This window comes from Bos indicus, chromosome 29, assembly GCF_029378745.1.
Source record: "Bos indicus isolate NIAB-ARS_2022 breed Sahiwal x Tharparkar chromosome 29, NIAB-ARS_B.indTharparkar_mat_pri_1.0, whole genome shotgun sequence".
NCBI classification, from domain to species: Eukaryota; Metazoa; Chordata; class Mammalia; order Artiodactyla; family Bovidae; genus Bos; species Bos indicus.
Window position 1 is genome coordinate 9,473,541 of NC_091788.1, and position 14,917 is coordinate 9,488,457.

The following is a 14,917-nucleotide window of genomic DNA, read 5'->3' on the forward strand; positions in this document are numbered from 1 at the left end:
GTTTTTGTAATGTTTGATTGTATAGACTTTGTTTCTTCAAGTTTTTAATATTCTATGAAATCGTACCTTACATGTGTAAAGCATTTTCAGTTTTTAAAGTATAATGATTTTTTATCTCTTTATTTGATCCCCCAAATTCCTGTGTTAGCCAAGCCAGGCCAATGTTTAATTTCCCCACCTTAGAAATAAGAAAAAATAAGGCAAAAAGTATTAGCTGCCTCTCCAAAGTTATTGTTAATTCTTAAAAACATCTAGATTCCCTGACTCTAGATTGTAAATAGATAGCAGGGGAGAGTGAGCGGGAATATAATACATTTCAGGAAGGTGTTCTTGGTTGGGCATCTCACTTTTCTGATTGCCAGTCTTAACCACAGCCCCATGACTCTGTTCTTATGAGATCATTCCATAAGCCTAACATGCATTCAGGCAGAAACACTCTATTTCTAATTCCTATTTCCAGCTAATTATTTCCAAAGATAATTTCCACACTCTTCCCCTCTCCCCAGGCCTTCCTAGCCTCCACAAAAAGAAAACAAACCTATTACACAGAGGCAAAGATCAGCACAGAGGTGGCAAACATATAGCATACAACACAGCAGTCGCCGTCCCAGGTCACAGCAGTATTTCCCACCGAACCCAGAATTCTTTCCTCCTCTCTAAGCTCTCTAGGCAGTCAAGTTGACACTTAAAACCTATCTGTCATCCCAGGATTAGTAGGAACTAAACAAGATGCAGAAGGGATTTGCTTTGCAAATAAAACTTCAGGTGCAATCAGGTATTACCGCTCAAAAGCCTTCTCCTCCAAGTCTCGATGCTTCTTCATGACAGCACTCCTTTCCCAATCATCCTGTAAGCTTTGGTTGATTCTGTTCACTCGCTCAAGCTCAGCATTTCTGTCTGCCAAGTGCCTAGAGAAAACAGAACAGTCTGATTCCATTTATAATACTGGGAAAGGCACCAGCCTTATGAGCCCCATTCCTTTTATTCTAAGTTAAACAGGAAACGTCCTGGTTTTGTTCCCCACCCTTTGAAACAGACTAAGAGACATGAACACTGTAAAAACATGGTGAAACTCCTGCAAATAATTTATGGATCTAAGGCTTTTCATCATCAATCTGGGTTTAAATTAGTAGTATTAAAACCCCCTTCCAATTAAATTCAGCTTTTAAAGCCATCTATTTCCTTTGAGGCTAATTTAGCTGATCTGAAGATTCATCTCACATGGTTTCCCATACTTTGTTTCTTTCCTTTTAGTCCAGATTCTCAGTAGCTGGCCCACCAGTTCTTCCAGGAGTTTTACAAGACAATGTAGACAGGCATACAAATGAATGGTTAGAAAGGTGGGGGGCGGGGGGGGGGGGGGGGGGGGGGGGGGGGGGGGGGGGGTGCGGGGCAGGGCGGGGACAAATGACTAGGCAAAAGAAAGTGAATGGAGAATGTATCCAACATTGTGAAGAAGGTTTAAAAAACAAAAGTGTTTGAGGGTCACGTCATCAAAGAAATGACTGCAGTATAATATCTCCCTTCAAGTAGAGTGTTCCAGCATTCCCAATGTTGTTTCTACCTCTGATCTCCAAACACATACTCACGGCTGTTGTGAATCACCCTAAACTGGCCTCAATATAAATGTGTCTCTTTCTTGCCAAGCTAAAACTCTTACAGTCAGTTCTCATTAAATTCTAGAAGGGACTTCACTGAATGTGACCCTTGATTTAGCCTGCTGCTCTGAAGACTCTTGTGTTACTGGTACCAACCGCCACTAGGTGTCAGGACCCGCCGATAAAACCTGTCACGTGCTCCGTGCTGGTTCACTTCTAAAATAGCACGGCCACATTATCCTCTAACAAGCCTTGATTCAATAGCTACTGTGTGGTCATTATGGAGATTAAGTAGGATAACGTACAGAAAGTGCCAATTCCTATCACACAATGGGAGTTCAATGACTGAATGGTACCTATTATATACATTTTTTCATAACATTTTTTATCTTTTCAGTTTTTTAAATTGTAGAAAAAAAAACCCACATAAATTGACTTTCTTAACCATTTCTAAACATACATATATATGGTGTTAAGTATATTCCCACTGTCGTGCAATTAGTGGGAATGTATCTAACATATATGAAATATCTTTTTTCACCTTGCAAAATTGAAATTCTAAACCCATTAAACAACTCCCTACTTTTCCCTCCCCAACCTGTCAACTACCCTTCTACTTTGTTTCCATGAATTAGACTACTCTAATTACTACTCTAATTACCTTATGTAAATTAAGTCATACAGTGTCTTTTTTTGTGTGGCTGGTTTATTTCACTTAACATAGTGTCCTCAAGGTTCATCCACATTGTTGCATGTGTCAGAACTTTCTTTATAAGGCTGCATAATAGTCCATGTATGTGTGTGCCACACTTTATTTATCCATTCATCTGTGATTGGATATTTGGGTTGCTATTCCTTGACTATCATAAATAATGCTGCTATGAACATAAGTGTACAAATATCTCTGAAAGAGTATGCTTTCAAATATTTTGATTATGTACACAGAAGTGGAATTGTGGAATCATACAGTTCCAGAAAAACATCTATTTCTGCTTTATTGACTATGCCAAAGCCTTTGACTGTGTGGATCACAATAAATTGTGGAATATTCTGAAAGAGATGGGAATACCAGACCACCTGACCTGTCTCTTGAGAAACCTGTATGCAGGTCAGGAGGCAACAGTTAGAACTGAACATGGAACAACAGACTGGTTCCAAATAGGAAAAGGAGTACGTCAAGGCTATATATTGTCACCCTGCTTATTTAACTTATATGCAGAGTACATCAAGAGAAATGCTGGGCTGGATGAAGCACAAGCTAGAATCAAGATTGCCAGGAGAAATATCAATAACCTCAGATATGCAGATGACACCATCCTATGGCAGAAAGTGAGGAAGAACTAAAGAGCCTCTTGATGAAAGTGAAAGAGGAGAGTGAAAAAGTTGGCTTAAAGCTCAACATTCAGAAAACTAAGATCATGGCATCTGGTCCCATCACTTCATGGGAAATAGATGGGGAAACAGTGGCAGACTTTATTTTTTGGGGCTCCAAAATCAGTGCAGATGGTGATTGCAGCCATGAAATTAAAAGACGCTTACTCCTTGGAAGAAAAGTTATGACCAACCTAGACAGCATATTAAAAAGCAGAGACATTACTTTGCCAACATAGGTCCATCTAGTTAAGGCTATGGTTTTTCCAGTGGTCATGTATGGATGTGAGAGTTGGACTGTGAAGAAAGCTGAGCACTGAAGAATTGATGCTTTTGAACTGTGGTGTTGGAGCAGACTCTTGAGGGGTCCTTGGACTGCAAGGAGATCCAACCAGTCCATTCTAAAGGAGATCAGTCCTGGGTGTTCTTTGGAAGGAATGATGCTAAAGCTGAAACTCCAGTACTCTGGCCACCTCATGCGAAGAGATGACTTATTTGAAAAAACCCTGATGCTGGGAAAGATTGAAGGCAGGAGAAGGGGATGGATGACAGAGGATGAGATGGCTGGATGGCATCACCGACTCGATGGATGTGAGTCTGAGTGAACTCTGGGAGTTGGTGATGGACAGGGAGGCCTGGCATGCTGTAGTCCATGGGGTGCCAAAGAGTCAGACACGACTGAGTAACTGAACTGAACTGAACAGTGATTCTAATTTTTTTTGAGAAACCACCACTGTTTGCCATAGTGGTTGTACCAATTTACATTCCCACTAACAGCAACACCAATTTTAGGAATTTATCCAATAGAAACAAAACAACCAGTATAAGATATATAAGAAAAGTGTTTAATGCCAAATTGGTGTAGTGGCAAAATACCTGGGAATAAAGTGAATGTTCATCAATGGTGCAAAAGTTAAACTATATAAACCATATTATATATTATAGATAATATGCTGTTATTAAAGAAAAATGAATTTTTTTATATATGTACTGACCTAAATACAAATTAATGGCACATTATTAGGTTAAAGAAAGGTTGGGTTGTAGAGTAATATATAAGATCTCACACACCTTATTTTCATTTGCAAAATGGAAGGAAAATATATATATGTGTACATTTTTTAACGCATTTGTAAAAGAAATAGGAAAAAATGTAGAAAGCTAATGATTGCAGCCATGAAATTAAGAGATGCTTACTCCTTGGAAGAAAAGTTATGACCAACCTAGATAGCATATTAAAAAGCAGAGACATTACTATGCCAACAAAGGTCCATCTAGTCAAGGCTATGGTTTTTCCAGTGGTCATGTATGGATGTGAGAGTTGGACTATGAAGAAAGCTGAGCACCAAAGAATTGATGCTTTTGAACTGTGGTGTTGGAGCAGACTATTGAGAGTCCCTTGGACTGCAAGGAGATCCAACCAGTCCACTCTAAAGGAGATCAGTCTTGAGTGTTCTTTGGAAGGAATGATGCTAAAGCTGAAACTCCAGTACTTTGGCCACCTCATGCAAAGAGTTGACTCATTGGAAAAGTCTCTGATGCTGGGAGGCATTGGGGGCAGGAGGAGAAGGGGACGACAGAGGATGAGATGGCTGGATGGTATCACCGACTCGATGGACGTGAGTTTGAGTAAACTCCGGGAGTTGGTAATGGACAGGGAGGCCTGGTGTGCTGTGATTCGTGGGGTCGCAAAGAGTCGGACATGACTGAGTGACTGAACTGAACTGAATCTTAACATAGACTACTTGGTAAGAGAGATTATCAGCCTTTTAAAAAAAAATCTCTCCACCCATTGATAATTTTAGTGAGCATGAGTTGTTATATTTTTTAAAAACAAAAACAGGAAAGTTTAAAGAAAAAAATGTAAAACAAGTAAAATTACGTCAGCAGGCATCTTTGGATCACACGGACTAAATCATTTCTCTCTGAAAGAAAGTGACTTTCTATTTGCCACAGGAAGACCTAAATTCACATCTTGAGATGGGCTGAAGGTGGGCCAGTTGGAAAAGAAAAGAGAAGTGAGAGAGACTGGAATAATTAGTAAAGGATATAGAAACAGAAGACAAGGACCTGGCCCATACAGAAAAGGAAGTTTATGATCAGAGCTCCAACAAAAGAGATAACCAAGTAAAGACCACAGTCGTGTTTGCTCAGAGCTCTGATTTCCAGAATGTTCTCACCTTCAGCAGCCCTGCACCAGCAAACATCAGCACAGCTTACTATATGCACAGTTCTCTGCAGAAGGGATTTAGTGGAGGTTGAGAAAGGATCTGAGTTTCATGTCTTTGTGTCACTTGAGCAGGACGGCACATTTGTGACTCACCTATGGACAATGCTGGGGTGGACAACTCTTTTCAGACATTGTCCTGAACAGGGAAAGAAAACTATGGACAGTTAACTTGAGGGAGAAGTAGGATCAAGAAAGTTTGTTTGAGACTTTGTCGCTATTGTTTAGTCTCTAAGTTGTGCCCGATTCTTTGCGACTCCATGGAACTGTAGCCCGCCAAGCTCCTCTGTCCATGGGATTTCCCAGGCAAAAATACTGGAGTGGGTAGCCCATTGCCTTCTCCAGGGGATCTTTCTGACCCAGGGATCGAACCTGTGTCTCCTGTATTGGCAGGTGGATTCTGTACCACTGAGCCCCCTGGAAACCGCAACCAAGGAATACATAGTTCCAAAGGGACATCCTTCTGAACCAAACCTGCAGAACCTAGATGTCACCCGTGAACTTAGCTGCCCAATGCAATCAGAAGAAAGCTTTTAGAACTATGAAATGCTGAGTACTTCAATTAAAAAAAAAAGGAGGTTAAAGAGTATTTTTAAAACTCTACAGTAAGAAAGCAAACAACACAAAATAGTAAATATAGCAAATAAATAATGTGATAAGAATTGGTATGAGACTCGAACAGATACTTCTCCAAACTTATGGTTACCAAAAGGGAAAGGGAGTAGGGGAGGGGTAAATTAGGAGTTTGGGATTAACAGATACAAACTACTATATATAAAATAGATAAGCAGTAAGAGAACTGTAGTCAGCATCTTATAATAAACCATAATGGAAAAGAGTATGAAAAAGATAATGCATTTGGAATTCATTATCGGTTATCTTACATCATTATATAATATGTATGCTTATTAATATTCCTTTTAAATGGGTCTGTTTTCGATGCACGATACTGGATGCTTGGGGCTGGTGCACTGGGACAACCCAGAGGGATGGTACGGGGAGGGAGGAAGGAGGAGGGTTCAGGATGGGGAGCGCGTGTATACCTGTGGCGGATTCATGTTGATATATGGCAAAACAATATTGTAAATTTAAAAAAATAAAATAAAAATAAATAAATGGCTCTGTTATTAATCTAAAAGCTTTTGTCCATAGGTTGAGTTGTAGGGATGAAACGAGATAAAGCATATAATAAGCATAGAACAATATTTTGCGCATGGTAACTCTTCAGCGTGTTCCCTGTTATGACTGCTTCTCTGGAGGGCAGGAGAGGAGGAGGAGAGGAAAGCGCCAGGGGTCTCACTCTTGGTGTGTCCTCTGCAGCATTAGCAAATCCCGCTTTTGATCCACCAGCTGGTGCAGGATGGCTCTCCTCTTGTGGTTAGCAGCGGCCTCCATCTGATGCTTCATGTAGTTCTGGTCTCTCTTTCGCTTTTCCACCATCATCTCACCCTCATTCTTACCAAAGATGGGCTTAGAAGAGTCTGGCTCAAACACAGGCAGCTGAGGGCATCTGTTCTTTATCTGAGGCAGGGACACACAGAATGCAGATTATGGTTATACCAGGGACTAGACGTCAGGCACAGGCCGTGGCATGGCAAAAACCAGCACCTGGGCGGGAGGAACAAGGGCCTCAAAAAACACCAAATGGATAACACAGAAGGGCATTCATAACATTACAGGATTCACACATGTTTAGAATGCTATGGAAACACTGCACACCTTTTTAGGGGAGGGTGGGGATTCCAGCATTTCTATTTTTTCCGTAAACAAAGTAGGAAAAATAACAAAGGAATAAAACTGCAAAAGTAGTTAACTGGTAGAACACACACACACACAATCTGGATAGGAGGAGGAGCTTATTTACAACAAGGAAACACATGTAAATTACAGTAGTTTGCAGTGTATACGGGAAACATTAAAACAGTTTAACATGTGCTACATGGACATCACTGTTTACAGCAATAAAGGGGAGAGAACACTTACTTGGGGACAGATATACCCACACAGTCCAGATTTTACAGCATCAGTGCAATCTATATTACAGCTAGTTAATCAGTTTAAGAATTGTTCCCAAATATGTCATGTTTCCAGCCCTTGGAGGTTCATTCCTACAGATTTCAACTACTCCATCCATGGGGACCAAAAGCAGCCAGAAACACTGCACAATTTTAAAGTAATAATATGTCCCCTTACCTGGGCATCCAGAGCCCTCTTGTAACACTGTGTTTCTTCCATCTTATCTTTTATATATTTGGCTCTTTGCGCAGCAAGTCTGGCAGTTACAAATAAGAGAAGGTGAGGGCACAGTTTCTTAGAGTCTTTCGTAGCACAGATTAACATCAACAGCACGTGTTTAATAAATATTAATAGGAATAAGAACCTGATCAACAAAAAGTGATACTTTTTTCCTTCCAGGAACTTTTACTTTAAGAAAGAAAAAGAAATCCAAATCCATAAGCTAGTAGACAAGGACAGCTGATGCTGTTGCTAAGTTACTTCAGTTGTGTCCAACTCTTTGCGACCCCATAGACTGTAGCCCACAGGGTTTCTCTGACCATGGGATTCTCCAGGCAAGAACACTGGAGTGAGTTGCCATTTCCTCCTCCGGGGGATCTTTCTGACCCAGGTCTCCTGCATTGCAGGCAGATCCCTATCGCTGAGCCACTGGGAAAGCCCGCAGACAAGGACAGACAGGTAGAGAATAAGCAACTGACCAACCATATTTTCCAAATGCATTGCCAGTAAGTCAGGCACCCCTTCTCCCCCCAGGCTTAAAAAATCTAGATAGGAAAGCAGAAAATGTCTGTAACACAATAAAATGATTCATCACAAGATTCCTTTATAAGAGTGATCTTCCTATTGTAACACGCATCTATTTTATGCCACCTCCACATGATCTGTAAAATGAATATAACAAAACATATGCATTTTCTAGAAAACAGCTTTTTGGCCACAGAATCTAGCTGCTTACTTGTTTTGGAGGTCTCTCTCTCACCCCAGCAGCCTCCCTAATTTCTCTCCAGTAGCAGAAGTGTATCCCCTCTAGCACGTTTGAACTCTGTGGCCCTGGCCCTAACCTAGGTCTCCAATAGCCCATGCAGGACCAATCAGATTCTTTCCTAAAAATTTGGAATTGAAATTCATCCAAGTGCCAGCTGGAATACAGACAATGTCACCTAAGGAGCTGTGGATATTAGCAGATGGAAAGCGTTTTTTACAAGGATTTTAGACCCTGGTTTCAGCCCTCCTGGGTCTCCCATACATTTCTGCCCTTGGGTTCCACGGGACCCCCCCTTCTTAGTTATAATAAAACTCAGCTTTGCCTTGTGGTCATCTGGGAATAATGGAATGAAGCCTGCTCAAGCAGGTCCTTTCTGCCATGTACAAGGATTAGTGACCACAAAACAGTTCAAAATGGGGACTTTCCTGGTGGTCTAGTGGTTAAGAATCTGCCTTCCAATGCAGGGGACGCAGGTTGGATCCCTGGTCAGGGAACTAAGGTCCCAAATGCCACGGGGCAGCTAAGGCTGCAGCCCTAGAGCCTGCACACCACAGCTAGAGAGAAGCCCACAAACCACAATGAATACCCGATGCAGCCAAATTAATAAAGTTTAAAAATAATATCTCGCTTAAAAATACAAAATGATACTCTGTAATCAAAATGATTTTAAGCAGCCATTGTTACTATAATGGTAGTTATAATAATGCTGGCTTTTTCTCGTTTCTAATGAAGTGTTATGCTATGGTACTGGCTGCTAGCTGGGTTAATGCGCACAGCTGTACTAACGGGACTGCCAGCGATGATTCAGTCCTACAGGGGAAGAAGTGTCCCATGAACATTCCAAACCCGTCTTTCGGAGACTCACTCCTCTGTGAGCTGCACTTGTTCCAGGCGGTCCATCAGCTCTCTGTTTTGCCTTTGCTTTATGTCCTTTTCCCGTCTGTGATCCATTTGTTTCAGGAGACTTTGGGAATACTCGTCTTGCTTAAAAGCATTAATCTCAGGACTGAGTGGCCGTTTATCAAACAGGAAGGATTTCTAGAATGAAAGCGAAGCAACTCATTTATTCTAGAATCATAGAAAGCATCAAAGAAAGTGAAAGTGAAGTTACATGGACTGTAGCTTACCCGGCTCCTCCGTCTATGGGAATTTCCAGGCAAGAGCACTGGAGTGGGCTGCCATTTCCTTCTCCAAAAAGCATCAAAGAACAAAGGTAATCATTCAGAAAATGTCAACCAGAAAACATTAAGTTATCATATTTGCCCAGTCTTCAACGTGGCAAATAGCTAGTGACCCACAGATTAATACGAGCACACTTAAGGATGAATCTGAATAGTACTGACCACAGCCCCATAACTGAGAGGGAGATGAAAAAGGACTTCACGGAGTAGGTCCTCCACTTGTACGTACACATTCGTACTGAAAGAAGGAATTGAGTGAGTGCAGAAGCATCAGCAGGAATGCAAGGGGGTGGAAGAAGGAGAATATAGCACCTACTTGGGCCTGGCCACTCTCAACACAGGGAACCCAGCCGTGACCAAGAACAGAGACCAACAGAGAGCCTCACTCTCACTGATCCCACACGCTGGTGCCAGAGACAGCCAGTCAACAAGGAACAGTGCACAGATAATTTAAGAAATTAATGTGTGCTATGAGGGCTTCCTCACGGCTCAATGGAAAAGAATCCACCTGCCAATGCGTAAGATGCGGGTTCCATCCCTGGGTCAGGAAGATTCCCCTGGAGAAGGAAATGGCATTCCACTCCAGTATTCTTGCCTGGGAAATCCCATGGACAGAGGAGCCTGGTGGGCTTACAGTCCTTGGGGTTGTACAAGAGTTGGACATGACCTAGTGACTGAACAGCAGCAAGGTGCTATGAGGTCTTTGTCATAGCAAGTAACTGGATGGGAACGGGGTTAACTGGTTATTAGGGAAGGCTTTTATTAAGGTGGTAACTGGGTCACCTCCACTGCAAACATCAGGGACCCATACAGAAGGAAAGCAAGTGCAAAGACCCTAGACGAAAACAAGCAGAAAGAAGGTCTACATGGCCGAGGCATAGTGAGCAGGGGGAAAACACGGCAGGCGGGCTCAAAGAGAGAGGTGGGCCAAACCAGGGGGATGTGAGAGGTCAAGGTCAGGTGTTTAGGCTTATTTTAATTCAGTGGAAGGCCATTAGAAGCTCTATATGGAGAATGATCTGTTCTGGTGAACAGTTTTAAAAGATCACTTTGGCTTCTATGTAGAGACTAGATTGTAGGAAGGCAGGCCTCGAGCCTAACTAGGAAAGCATCACAAAAGTTGGACCTTCTAGAAATGCGGCTTGGGCTAGGGTTGGGTACCATTGAAGGTGAAGAGATGCTGGATACATTTTGGAGGTGAAGGCAAGTGGGCTTGAAGATGGCTGGATAAGGCGGGACGGAGGAGAAGGGATCTGGGATCACTTTAGGTAAGGGTGCATGAAACTGTCTGGCTGGTGATGCCACTTGCTAAAATGGGAAGGCTGGGAGAAGAACAGGTTGAGAAGGGGAATCGAAACTTCTGTTTTGATCTGTTTCACTTTAAGCATCTACAGTTATAACAAAGAGGAGATTCAAATTGGGCAGTGATAAACATATAATCTGAACCTTAAATCTACCTAAGAGGAGAGAGAGATCGGGCCTACAGCTCAAAAGCATGGTGCTCTCTCTTCCTCACTCCCTGCTGCCCCTGACCGGAAGGTTTTGCCTCCATTCACTTCTTGACCTAACTCCTGTATGCCAGGAAGTCTTCCCAGATCTCTGGTTTCAGTTAAGTGACTCCCTTCTCTGCCCTGTTCAAAGATTTATCATAGCATTTAGTTTATCACACTCTTGTCTCTTTAAATCTGTTTCCCCCATTATCCTGAAATGTCTTTAGAGAGGGACTTTGTCTTATTCTTCATCCTTGTATTCTTAGCTACTGGTACAGTGGCCAGCACAAAATAATTCAATGAAATGTCTGATGTTAAATAAAGAAAATCTATTTTATTAGGTGTACATCCAGAGTGTCACATTACCTAGATAGTGAGGTAAAAAGAAGCAAGAACAAGCAGAAATAAAGGTGGGCACATCATGATTGAAAACAATTAATGGCAAGGCAGGTGGCTGACCTCCATCTGAAGCTGGACTTCTCAAACTTATTGCTTAGTCTTTCAGTCGTGTCCAGATCTTTTGCGAACCCATGGACTGTAGCCCACCAGGCTCCTCTGTCCGTAGGATTCTCCAAGCAAGAATACTAGAGTGGGTTGCCACGCCCTTCTCCAGGGGATCTTCCAAACCCACAGACTGAACCTGCATCTCTTACATTGGCAGGCAGATTCTTTATCACTGAGCCACCTGGGAAGCCCCTCTCAAACTTAAGGAAGCTACAAATCACCTAAATATCTTATTGAAATGTAGATTCTCATTCTGTGAGGTGTGAGGTGGCACCCTAGATTCTGTATTTCCAGCAAGCTCCCGGGAGATACTTGTTCTCTATTTAGACCATCTAATCCTGGGGCAGGAATTAATATACTGTTCTCCTAACCCCACCTCTCCCAGGTCCCAGCTGAGAATCACCATCTGTGACAAGCACTGTAGTGACCCACAACAGGGACAGTATTGTGAGCGTGACATGCGGAGGCAGACAGTGGACCACTCCTGCTTAGAAGGAAACTTCACCCCTGCACCGATTTACCACTTTTTAAAAATGGCACAACATGCAGTATGAGTAGACCCCAATGCTCACAACTATGGCAGGTATCAGCAACAGAAATTTTGAATAGATTCTTACATAAAATTCAGGTTTCTCATTCTTGTGGATCCGTATAGCTTCAGCAACTCCAAGATTATAGGCGGCATTCTTTTGATTCTGTTCTCTACTAGCCAGATTTCTCATCTTTGAAAAAAAAATCATTACATGTTGAAATAGAGTCTTTAAAAATTTAATTCTACTACATTAAAATAACCCAACTAAGGTAGAAACCTGCCTTTGGGAGGTAATGGTACTTTCTGATGTGTTTATATATTTTTTTTAAAGTGGGCTTTTGTTTCCCATTCTTGGACTCTAGGCACCACTTCTACAGGGATCGTAAGAAGGAACGAAGGTTTCAGGAATGGTTCCCTATGATATCGCAAGAAGGCCGCAGAGCCAGTTATTGAAAAGTTCAGAAATCAGGATAGAGCAAAGATGAAGGTGCCATTCCATCTTTACTCAAGACAGGCCACCTGAAGGGAGAAGACTTGCCTGGGGTTATATTTCATGTAAATCAAAAATAAAGCCACATACATCCAGGAATTCCACCTTTAAAACTCAGTCCTCAGGGAGGGGAAAAAAATCAGTAGCAGGTGTAAACACCAACTACATGGATATTCATCCCCGGGCTGTTTATTATTAGTGAAAACTTGGACATAACCTAAGTTTGAATTCAGCAGTAGGTAAATGATTAAATACACCACCGTCAAGCTACACGCTGGAGCTTTTTAAATGGCGTTTGATAATCATGTTCTCCTGCCCCATGTTAAACACTCCTTAACTGAGGTGCGGAAGTACCTGCTCTTTGAAGATGGTCTCTTGGTCTTTCAACACGAGATACTCCTGGATGAGTTGCTCATCTTCCATCTCTCTCCTCCTCCTCTCCTCGGTGTAGTACAGCGGGGAATTTCGCTGTGCTCGTTGCAAGCATATGTAACACATTTCCTATAACATCGAGTTTTAGGGCAAATTGATTTTTACCTTTTACTTTTTTTGCTCTGCATTTCCTTCCCAAGCTCTCCAAAGGCTAGGGGTGTCAAGAAGTAGACTTCATAAAAGGATGTATTCATGATATTATCCAAATGGGATTTTTCAGAGAGGGCCCCACAAATATTCCAGAGGATTTATTCAACTCTTACTTGAACAGATGTGTTTAAAGCAACTGAAAATTAAAGATTTCCCAGACCTATTTCTGTTAACTAGTAGATTTTGACTAGTAGATATATTTATCACAGTCCCATTATAGGTCCTGTGTACTTAAGCCATACCCGTGTATTAAAGAAAGAGCAATTCCTCAAATTCTCTTTGAGAAACAGAAGTCAGAAGGAGATTCTGTCTGGGCTCTGTTTCTTTGAAGACACTGTACCTGTCCTGCCCTATGATGGTCCTTGCAAGAAGTGCCTGGAGAAATTTTAGGCTTCATTGCATGATCATTTTTCAGTCCACCTGGAAATGATGCACTATAAAAACAATGCAACATTAATTAATATTAATGTATAACATCAATTATAATCAATGATGAATGATAATTTTAGAAACAAGTATAAATATAAGAGGGCTTCCGAGATGGCACAAGTAGTAAAGAACTAGCCTACCAATACAGGAGACATAAAAGATGCAGCTTCGATCCCTGGGATGGGTCGATCCCCAGGAGGAGGGCATGGCAACCCATTCCAGTGACCCTGCCTGGAGAATCCCATGGACAGAGGAGCCTGGTGGTCTGCAGTCCATAGGGTTGCAAAGAGTCAGACGTGACTGAAGTGACTAAGCATGCATGCACAAATAAATATAAGAAAATAAAAAATATCTCAGCAGTTTTCTTTAGAGTATCTACATGTATAGAGATTAAAAACCTAACCTTTATATCAGATAAATTCAGGTTCAAAACCCAGCTTTTTTTATTAGAAGCTGACTGGCATTAGACAAACTGGGTAATTATACAAAGTCTCAGTTACCAATTCAGTGAAATTGGGATAAAACTTACTCATTCTACAAAAATTTATTGAGTGTTACTAAGTGTACTGCTCTCAGCATGGGAGAGGCACTGAAGAACAAAACACACATACAAAAAAAAGCTCTGTCCTCATGGAATTAACATGCTGACGGGAGTGGACAGTCAATAAACAAGATGAATGAATTATATAGTCTGTTCGATGGTGATAAATACCATGCAATGCTGGAGGAATGGAGTATTAAATCATGAATAAAATGTCCAGGGAAATTCTCACCAGAAAGGTGAAATTTGAGCAACTTGAAGGCAGTAAAATAATAATAATAATCAGATATCTGATGGAAAAGAATCTAGTGGAGCAAATGAGTGCTAAGGACTTGAAGTGGGAGCATGTCTGTGGCTGGAGGAAGTAAGAGAGAGATCAGAGATCAGGCAAGATATTGAAGGCCATGGTAATGACTTTAGCTTTCACCCTGGGTGAGAATGGGAGCCATCGAAGAATGAAGAGGGAGCCATTGAGAATGCAGCCATTGAATGGGAGCCATATCCAGTATTAGCAAAGCTACAGAGAACACAGCAGTTCTTCATATTTCTGTTACTGGGAAGATAATTTTTGGTATCGTCTACCTAAGGGTAACTGGTGCATGGTGCATGCATGCCAAGTCACTTCAGTTGTGTCTGACTCTTTGCAGCCCCATGAACTGTACTACACCAGGCTCCTCTGTCCATGGGATTCTCCAGGCAAGAATACTGGAGCAGGTTGCCATGCCCTCCTCCAGAGGATCTTCCCGACCCAGGGATCAAGCCCACATCTCTTACATCTCCTGCTTTGGCTGGTGGGTCCTTTAAAACTAGCACCACTTCAGAAGCCCTGAAGATGATTGGTAATGCATATCAAAAACATGAAAAATGGACTCATCACTTATCTCTGAAATTTCACTTTAAAGCTTCTTTCCTGTAGAATATGCAGGTGTGTGCAAAGAATTATGTGATTATATTTGTTTCAACATTTATAA

The 14,917-nt window shown here is 41.7% G+C and overlaps 1 protein-coding gene across 2 annotated transcripts in view; it reads right to left on the reverse strand.

Moving 5' to 3' along the window:
* CCDC81 (coiled-coil domain containing 81) overlaps positions 1–14,917 on the reverse strand; it is a 42,405-nt gene that overhangs the window by 2,054 nt on the left and 25,434 nt on the right. For both annotated transcript variants that reach the window (XM_070782862.1, XM_019955359.2), the window contains 7 exons: positions 13,317–13,410; positions 12,749–12,895; positions 11,990–12,094; positions 9,063–9,235; positions 7,390–7,468; positions 6,497–6,717; positions 783–908 (listed from right to left, as the gene is read on the reverse strand). In XM_070782862.1, coding sequence (XP_070638963.1) covers positions 783–908; positions 6,497–6,717; positions 7,390–7,468; positions 9,063–9,235; positions 11,990–12,094; positions 12,749–12,895; positions 13,317–13,410 — 945 coding nt within the window. The remainder of the gene's footprint in view (positions 1–782; positions 909–6,496; positions 6,718–7,389; positions 7,469–9,062; positions 9,236–11,989; positions 12,095–12,748; positions 12,896–13,316; positions 13,411–14,917) is intronic.